The sequence below is a fragment of the Lolium rigidum genome, chromosome 5, assembly GCF_022539505.1.
Source record: "Lolium rigidum isolate FL_2022 chromosome 5, APGP_CSIRO_Lrig_0.1, whole genome shotgun sequence".
Taxonomy (NCBI): domain Eukaryota; kingdom Viridiplantae; phylum Streptophyta; class Magnoliopsida; order Poales; family Poaceae; genus Lolium; species Lolium rigidum.
In genome coordinates, this window is record NC_061512.1 from 138,046,613 (window position 1) to 138,055,933 (window position 9,321).

General features: G+C 43.8%; 1 protein-coding gene across 1 annotated transcript; it reads left to right on the forward strand.

The window, feature by feature from the left end:
* Positions 1-4,229: 4,229 nt before the first annotated feature.
* Positions 4,230-5,808, forward strand: LOC124651431 (leucine-rich repeat extensin-like protein 3). Its single transcript, XM_047190530.1, has 2 exons — positions 4,230-4,440; positions 4,814-5,808. The coding sequence occupies exons 1-2, from the start codon at positions 4,230-4,232 to the stop codon at positions 5,719-5,721; spliced, it is 1,119 nt and encodes a 372-aa protein (XP_047046486.1). The 3' UTR covers positions 5,722-5,808.
* Positions 5,809-9,321: the final 3,513 nt, after the last annotated feature.

Consider the following 9,321-nt stretch of genomic DNA (forward strand, 5'->3'; position numbering starts at 1 on the left):
TACATCCTTATTTATGTAAGTGACATATTTATGTAATCTAAGTGAGTCTCTATGTGTGTTCAGATCTGTTCGTCCTCAAATGACTACTATTTCTTGTACCAAATTGTTTACAAAACCCAACAAAAAAACAAAAAATTCTAATCCACTAAGACTAGAATTTTAGCTATTTTCAATTTTTTAAGTTGTTATTCATATATATTACAAATTTAGTGTTAAGATTCATATTGAATTATCTATTTCATATTCAATTAGTGAATTAGTGAATTGTATATAATAGACTACACAAAGATCCGTGTGTTGAAAAATGTACAAACATGGATTTAATAACCTAACGGAAGTGATAAAATAACTATAGATACCTTTATTACTTGAGATGTCAACATGTATCTATCCGTCCCACCTGGTTACCGGACTACCCCTGCGAGACGACTTCCCACGAGGTGTGCGGTTCGAGTCGCGGCAACACCCATTTTTTGCTTCATTTTTTTTGATATTTAATATGTACCACCTCAACTAGCCTAATGGGCCTAATTTGGTTGGAGATGGCCCATTAGTCAAATCTAGATTGGGCTATCCGTTGCGATTATTGTTGCTGTTAAATGAGATAGTTGTTCCTGTTTTATATGTAGCCTAATGGGCCTAATTGGATGGAGTTGGCCCATTAGTCAAGTCTAGATTGGGCTGCTGTCTGCTGTGAGTGTTGTAGCTGTGAAATGAGCTATTTGTTGTTGTTGATCGAGAGATTTGTTGCTTGTCAAGTATCACATAAGATAACAACTCCACCCTACTGCCAACACGCCGTCTTTATTTTAGATTACCGGAGGTTTTCCCCCATTTCCACCGGAAAATACCGTATCAATTATGTACAAATCGTCCGCAACACAACCGAGCAAAACCGACACATGATTTCCTATAATCAAACGCTTACTTTGGCAAAATCTTTGTCACTTGGTGAATTGAAGCATGGCAGTTGTGCTAGTGTGTCCTACCTATCCGTTTGACCCCATGTAATGGATTTAGATGGCGGTTGTTTTCGGTGTGTGATCACCGCTCTAAACCCGTTTCAGGCTATCCCGGTACATCGGAGTTGGTTGGGATGGCAGCCAATCTACCCAGAAAACCCTGTTTTCCTTTTATTTTGTTGGTGTCTAGTTTTAATCCCGTAATACACTTGGCTTCTTTTTCAATGAAATTGGGGCTGGGGGCAACCCGTGTTGATCTAAAAAAAAATCTTTGTCACTACATCATGCTAACAAAGCTAGATCAACAAGAAGCAAATAGAACATGCTTACCTAGCATCCAAGCACACAACACGGCCAAGCATGCACAACACATCAGCATATGTAGTAAGCACATCATACACATGCTTAAACACTAAGCATACTTAATTAGAAACATAGTTCACACATACTTAAATAGAAACATAGTTCACAACAGCATTAACCAAGTTTTAACACCACAAGCACGACAGAGTTTAACATAAACACACAACTAAAGAAAGAGGCATCGAGGTAGGCAGGCAGGTCGGCAGGCAGGTAGGCAGGCAGGTCGGCACCATCCTCCGCATGCTCCTACTGCCGGGGCGTACTTCTTGAGGAACAGGCCGTAGGCGGTATGCTTGGCCCCGATGTGTGCGGGTGTCTGCCCGCTGCCAACACCGGTGTAGGTGGCATGTCTGGTACATGCCGAGGAAGTCCGTCGGCATTTCCTTGCGGCTGCACCGGGGGCACTTGAACCTACCTGGGCCAAGAAGGTAGCGAATCTCCCCAGCACCTAAGCCTCGCGGAGAACATGCCTCGCTCTTCCGGTCCCTATCCTCCCGGTCGAACCGACTTCATCCGAAGGATCCTCCCGTTAGATGAAGTAAATTAGGTTAATTAGCTGCTATTGCATATAAACAATGTAATGACTATAAATAGAAAAGGAATGAAAACAATGCAAAGTAATTATTTGTATAAATGCACTTAGTTAGTAACTATACATACCATATCTAATTTAAACAAAAACTAGTGTTTGGAATGGAACAAGTGGCAATACCATCACAGAAGAAAAACACTATATATGTCTAGATGCTGGAGAAAGGTATACTTGATACTCGGAAAGGATCCAGAGGATCCAATCCATCAATATGCATGCTCAAATCACACCAATGAGCAGATGCTCAAAAGGTATTAGTCATCACTTCGTATAGACCAAGTGATGGTAGCAATATTTGAGGCAAACAAAAACTTGGAGTGCTCAGTAGATGAAGATATGCAAAATAGTATGAAATACAAGCATATCCAAGTATAAACCAGATACACACAAAGCTTTGACAGCCACATACACCACCTAGCACCACCTAGCTATTAAACCATCGAAACCCTTATTTTCTTCATAAAACAATCATAGTGGCATTCATATGTATGATACCCTATCTGTGAGGATCTCTATTAATAAAAACCAACAGTTTATCCATCAAGGTGAGCAACCAATAGAGCAGTACCAAGAGCTACCGAGGTCACATCAAACCTAGTAAGCCACAGACCATAGCATCAATCATCATAATATGGACAGATTTAGATTGTGATGAATATTAATCCAACAATAGTTGGCATCCATCCATTCTTCTCAAACAAATTGAATCATTACCAATACACAGTTCATCAATAAAGAATTCCAGTGAATATCCTTACACAGCAAGCAACCATAGTTCAATTATTAACAATAACAACACCAAATGATCAAGTTTACGTAGCATGACTTGCACATGACACTCTAGTGAAGGCAAAGCTCCAGTCAAGAAATCAAGGCTTCCATGCAAGTGATTAACAGGCAACATCTGCTAGTATTGGAGCCACATTTATGATAAACTTCTTTGTCCATACAATGTAGTAGCAGTTAATCTAAAACCTGTCTAGACATCAATTGCAAGCAGTGCACAATTGATAAGTGAATCATCCAGATGCGTAGATCCATATAATTGCTAGGAACCGAGTCATAATAGCAAGCTAATCAAACTAGATAGCCTTATTTATGAGCGAGATAGGGATTATAGGGAACCCAACCAAGCAAGAACCTCGGATGAACACTTGAGCAAGCTCAAATTCATCTCTCGGAACTACTAGAAATATCAAAATGGCTTGGTAGTACAACAAATTCACAGCATATAGATTAGCCAAATCCACGGATTTCGTACAAGCTTGCGAGCGAGCAAGGCATTCATGCATGTCGTCGGGGTCGGCGGAGAAATTTACCTCGGACGGGTCGGCGGAGTCGGATTCGTCGAAGGTGGGCACGTCGTCGGGGCCGTTGATCTTTTCCCCGCCGCCTTCCTCTCCCCGCCTCTCGCGGTTCTTCCGATTCTTCTTCCGGCGCCGCCGCTCTGCGCCTCGTCTCGTGCGCACGCTTCTTGCTCGCCGGTGCACCCACCGTCCTCTCGGCTCCAAGCGGAGCTCGGATCCGGGGCAGCTCCGCCCGCCGATGAAGCGGCCAACCGGGTTTCCTCAACCGCCGCCTCCTTGCCCTTCCCCTCCTTCCCCTTCCCCTCTCCATGGACGAGCGCGAACGAGCACGAGAGCGAGCTCTGCTGTTCTTGACCTAGGGTTTTTGCCCGATTTGGGGATTGCTTTTGCTTTGGATAGATGTGGTGAAGAGGACGAGGGAGAAAGACATTTATATGTCGGCGGTTCCGTCGTGGCCGCGCGTGGACACGTAGGCGTATAATACATAGAGGTATGGGTCATACGGGCTTGTACGTGGGCTGATACGAACCCAGCCAAACCCGAAGTCCACAGGAAATGACGATCATGCCCCCAGACCCGAATCGGTATGACCGAATCCTAACCGTCCACGTCTTTTCGCGGTTTGGCGAGTTTGTGGTGGGTGCGTACGGAAGCAAAAACGCACTTCCAATCCCAGAATCCACAATTCCGCGTCACGGGTTGAGCCCGTGAAATCCAATCAAAAGCGACGAAGCTTGTGATCTTTGTTTAAATGGGGACACGGCTGCACAAGGCACAAAAGGGTCCAAACGCCCTTCACATGCGCTTGTTCCATGTGAATTGGAGCAATGCGTCGCCTGTCCTATCCTACCCGCTCAAATTCTGGTGATCATCTCCCAAACCACTAGCTAAGGCTTTGGCCATTCGTACAACCAGTTCTCGGATATAAAACAGGCAGGAGGAGTCGAGGCTTATCAGCTTCTTCTCAGCTCCTAGGGGAGCTGCGCAATCATGGAGCTCTACGCCATGAAGAAGAGGACGTCGTTTCTTTCGCTGGAGGTGCTACTTGTACCTGCTCTTCTTCTTCTGCTACTCCTTCCTCCTGGTGCGAAATGCTATGGGTCCCAAGGCGGCGGCGGTGGCGGTGGCGGCGGAGCCAACCTCACAGTGACCGGCACCGTGTTCTGCGACGCCTGCTCCTCCAGCTCCTTCTCTAACCACAGCTACTTCTTGCCAGGTACGGTAGTACTTCTACTGGTATGCACATGTCATTATGCAAATACTAGGTTGCAGTGACATTACCTCCACGATCTGGGAAGATACAGCATCGATCTTAGGCCTGCTAACCCACTGTTGGTTGTTACGAACAACTGCATTGTTGTCTGGAATTGCTTCGTATGAATACGAGTAGCCTGTTTTCACTGTTACACAGCTACTACGAGGAATTTGTTACAAACCTTCATGAATGGATTGATTGAGTGAATACTCTGTTTTCAATATTGTCGCACTGTTACGGCGAGGTTCATGAACTGATAATTTTCTCCAGTGAAATCTGTCTGCTTTCACCAAATTCCCAGCATGTTCTGACGCAATTTCCTTTTGTTGGTCAGGCGTCAAAGTCAGAATCGACTGCATGCTCAGAGCGAACTCCACGTCCAAAGAGGAGATCAAGATCACCGCCGAGAAGTTCACCAACAGCCACGGCGCCTACCGGCTCGACATCCCGGCGATCGACGGCCTCGGGTGCACCACCGGCGGCGAGGCCATCTCCTTCTGCCGGGCCGCCGTTCTGGACAACCCCTCAACACTCTGCGACGTGCCGGCTGTCAGCGCCACCTCCAGCCACATCACCTTCTCAATCCAGGATCCCAACAACGCTTGCATCTACAACCTCAACTCTCTCTACTACAGGCCGGGCAAGAAGGACGCCAGCGGCCAGTGCGACGGCCCGGGGACCTCGATGGCGCCGGTCGCGCTCAACACGTCCTTGTTCTACTGCCCGCACTGGCCGTGGCCGCCCATCCCGTTCTGCACGCCGCGCCCATGGCTCCCGCCTATCCCCTTCTTCACGCCGCCACCGCCGGCGTTCCCATTCCCTCTGCCGCCGATACCGTTCTTCACACCGCCTTCACCGCCACCGCCGGCTTTCCCTTTCCCTCTGCCGCCCTGGCCATGGACACCACCAGCGGCGGAACCTCCACCGGCCTTCCCGTTCCCTCATTTGCCACCAATTTTCTCAACACCGTCTCCGCCACCGCCGCCGCCACCTGTATTCCCGTTCCCTTTGCCGCCGATTCCACACCTACCTCCTTTTCCGCATTTTCCGCCACTGCCGTCTTTGTATTCACCACCGCCTCCTCCGCCCCCGCCACCACCTCCGCCGCCTTCGTTTCCTTGGCCTTTCCCGCCACTACCTTTCTTCCCTCCAACTTCAACCCCTTCGATCCCATCTCCTCCACCTTCAGTGCATTATCGCAAAGATCCAAGCACCTGGTCCTCTTCCCAAACCAAACCTTAACTATGCATAAGTAAATAAATATAAGTATATGTGTAAAGTGTATATTCAGATTGTATACAAAGGACTCTCTATTGGGAGGAACTGAAAGAGACGATTTACGTTCATGTAGCTATAAAGTTTAAGGCAACAAAGTAATATTTTCGAGGAACCTCACAAATATCCCCATCATCTATAATGCAAAAGGACAAGACAAGTACTCTTATGTTAACAATGGATCTAGATTCATGGGTTTACAAGATCTTTTTCTCTCAACAATGATGACGATCATGTTATAGATAATAAAGTACACACAATTGTTTTTCTTTAGCGGTAACATTTATATGGACAACATATCTCCAAAAACATGAAATTGAGAGGAGAAGTACTAAAAGGGCAAGCATGCCAATTTTTGTCACTTGCTCCGAAGTACATGTTCTCCATTATCGATACATGCGTGTATACCAAAAGATGTGGGGTGCCATTATTGCCACTTAGCGGTAATGTTATTGTAACATTGTTGTACCCTCCAATACCGCACACATGTACACATATCAAACTACTTCATGTAAAAACATACACATACCGATTTATTGCAAACATTTATTTATCGTGCGCATTCGGCATGTCTCTCATCTACCTACACTTGGCGTGGTCAAATACCTCATGACATGGGCAAACAAGGCATTACCAAACTTGTGACATACAATAATTTAAAGCAATGCAAAAGAAATCATAATTTACTTCCAGAGCATGACAAGCTATAAAAGTACCAACACAATGATAAATGCGTAACATGTTGATTCATGTAAATGTATCCATGAACTTTCATGTTTCTGCCATAATATTTGCACAAAATATGAGATTCTCTACATGTTTTACATTGATTTATTGGGATTTGCAACAAAACCCCCCTTCGTTTTTTAATGAAGCAGAACAAGCAACCCCTATTATGTGTACTAGATGATACCCCGCGCGTTGCTGCGGCATTGCATATAGATAACTTTTAGACGTTGCATCAATACCGAAAATTTACTGCTATGGTAAATGTGATAGCGTGTTAGAAGGCATATCATAATAAATATTTTCACTATTCAACTTGCAATCTAGCATACAATTTACAAAATTAACTCATAAAATCATAAATCGTGATTTTTTCTAAAAATAAATCTGAAATTTTAATTTGTTAATTTGCATCAAAGTCAAAACACTCAATTAGGCCACAATGTGAACAAAAGAATATCAGACTCACATTTTATTTATTTATTATGCTCTTTCTCCCCATAATTAAGGGGCATGAGAATTAACTGAGAGCAAACTCCTATAACCTCATTACGCTTCACATGCTTACTTAACACAAACTGCAAAACAATAGACATGTTAATAAGTTACAAAGTTACCAAATATACTACCTAAACATGCATGGACTGATCGATCAACTCTCAAAATGAAGCAAACCCTATTGATTGTTATAGACATCCACTTATGCATACATCTACCAGGAAGGTTGCTAAAAACTTCTAAAACTTGTTATGAAAAATGAAGGATTTTTACATAGTTTCATACTACTAAAACTCTTTGAAGAGTTCAGGTAGAACATCTCAAGCCAAGCATGGACTCACATGATTTAACACGTAGATATCCATTTTGCTTCCATGCATAGAGATTAGTTTGGGAAGTGAAAAGCCATAAAAATATCAATTGCTAAAATTTAGAACATTAACCTACCTTCTCGAGTTGGATTTTGTACCAATCTTGGTCCCCACATTGTACTAATACGGAAAATAATTAAGAAAAAGTAATATCATAGGTGGAATATTAATTAGATCACGAAGGGCCAAAGCTAGAAGATACTCAGAAAAGAATACATATGAATACAATATTCATTTTTTCAAATAAGAAAGATATACCTCAACCCAGTGCAGCTGCATGCCTGAATGGTAACAAATCCATGTTCGCATCAATACATCATGATGTTCTTGCACATTATATTTCTGTTGTTACAGTACAAATACACTTAACTAACCATGCCTTGACATCATCATCTCAACTTTGGTATATTATATATCACGAGTAACCTCCTTTATCTCCGTCGAAATCAATATATGATGAAAAATAATTCACAACAGATGGAAACATTAGTTAGGAAGATTAACCATCAGCGGTGTGGATTTACATGAGAGGCACACGCCATTTAGGGAAATGAAGTATACCTGAGACGGAAATGCATTCTAGGCTTCGGGATGGAAGGTCAACTGCTCGATCGAGTGCTCATGTTTGTTATTATGTCTGGCTGCATTCCAAAATGAACGACGATTGCTGCAACCAGCGCCCTTTATTGAGGAGATGAAACTGAGGTACAGTGAGGACCGGTTCCCTTGCTTCTTCGTCCGTGGACTCCATGGAGAATCACTCGTCAAAAGAACTCGTGGAACTGAAAATTGAGAGGCATGTGGTAGAAGGAAGCGGCATCGGCTAATATTTTTATGGAAGCGATTGCCCAATAGATTTCTCTCATCCATCACCTAATTTCAAATCAATTTTTAGGAGAAATATTGATCAATTGTGAAAAATGAAAGATGACGTTCTAACCTTTTGGCCCTATGCACATCACCATGGCGTCAACAGGAGACATATCAGCACCATGCCATCATGTCTCATTGTCTCCTACTTCTATATGAGATCTGTGCAGCGTCTCCGCCGGCTGGCCTCTCAAAATAGCTCCATGTCTTTACAGAATCAGACGACGCCGAATGGACCGACGATAACGATCGAAGAGGCTCAATCAGCTGCAGCGCATTCGTTGGTCCGTTTAAGACCGCCTACCAGAAGGAGCCTTCTCGGAGAGCGACATCAAGGTGGAAGACGAAAGTGCAGAGTGTCGAGAGAAGGGAATTTATAAAACCCACGACGCATGGTTCAATTAATACTTGGTGGAGCGAAGAGATTTCTGGCCAAATAATTGCAATACGGGAAATTAATCACCTTAGCGCCTACCATCCATGAGCTGCATGTCATCCGGCCGAAACGGAATGGATTTGATGAGCTGCATGTCATCCGGCCGAAACGGAAGGGATTTGATTTAGGAAACATAACGCCATTTTTCAACGGACGTGGAAGCGATGGGCGACCACACGCAGTGTAGGCAAAACGAAAAACGATGACATGGCTAAGACAACAAAATCATGTAGTGGGGATCTCCTATTTAGAGATAGAAGATTATTGAGTTGCAGGTACCTTCTGGATACCAAATGGCTCCCAACTTTTTGCACGTCATTTTTAAGGAAATACAAGAATATGAGAAGAAGTGGAGCTGGAGCCGCATGAGCCAGGAGAGGAGGCCCATGCTTTGGCCCACCCCTGGATGCGCTATATGGGCTCACACTAGTAAGTATATGCTTAGCGGGTTATATAAGACTATAAGTAGTGGTCATTTTATTTATGCAATGCTGATACATTCAACCTAGATTACAGATACATTATAATAGATTTTTCCTAGAAGATCTAGCTTTATCAAACCTTGGAAAGCACTTGTTGTTGGTTAAGGAATGTCTACAAGACTTGCTAATTTGTTTTGACTTACGTTTATGGGACCTTTCCAACTTACTTTGTTTATTGGGTTGT

Coding starts and splice junctions, on each gene's coding strand:
- LOC124651431 (XM_047190530.1), top strand. CDS start 4,230: ATGAAGAAGAGGACGTCGTTTCTTTCGCTGGAGGTGCTACTTGTACCT. Junction 4,441..4,813: donor CCACAGCTACTTCTTGCCAG/GTACGGTAGTAC, acceptor TTTGTTGGTCAG/GCGTCAAAGTCAGAATCGAC.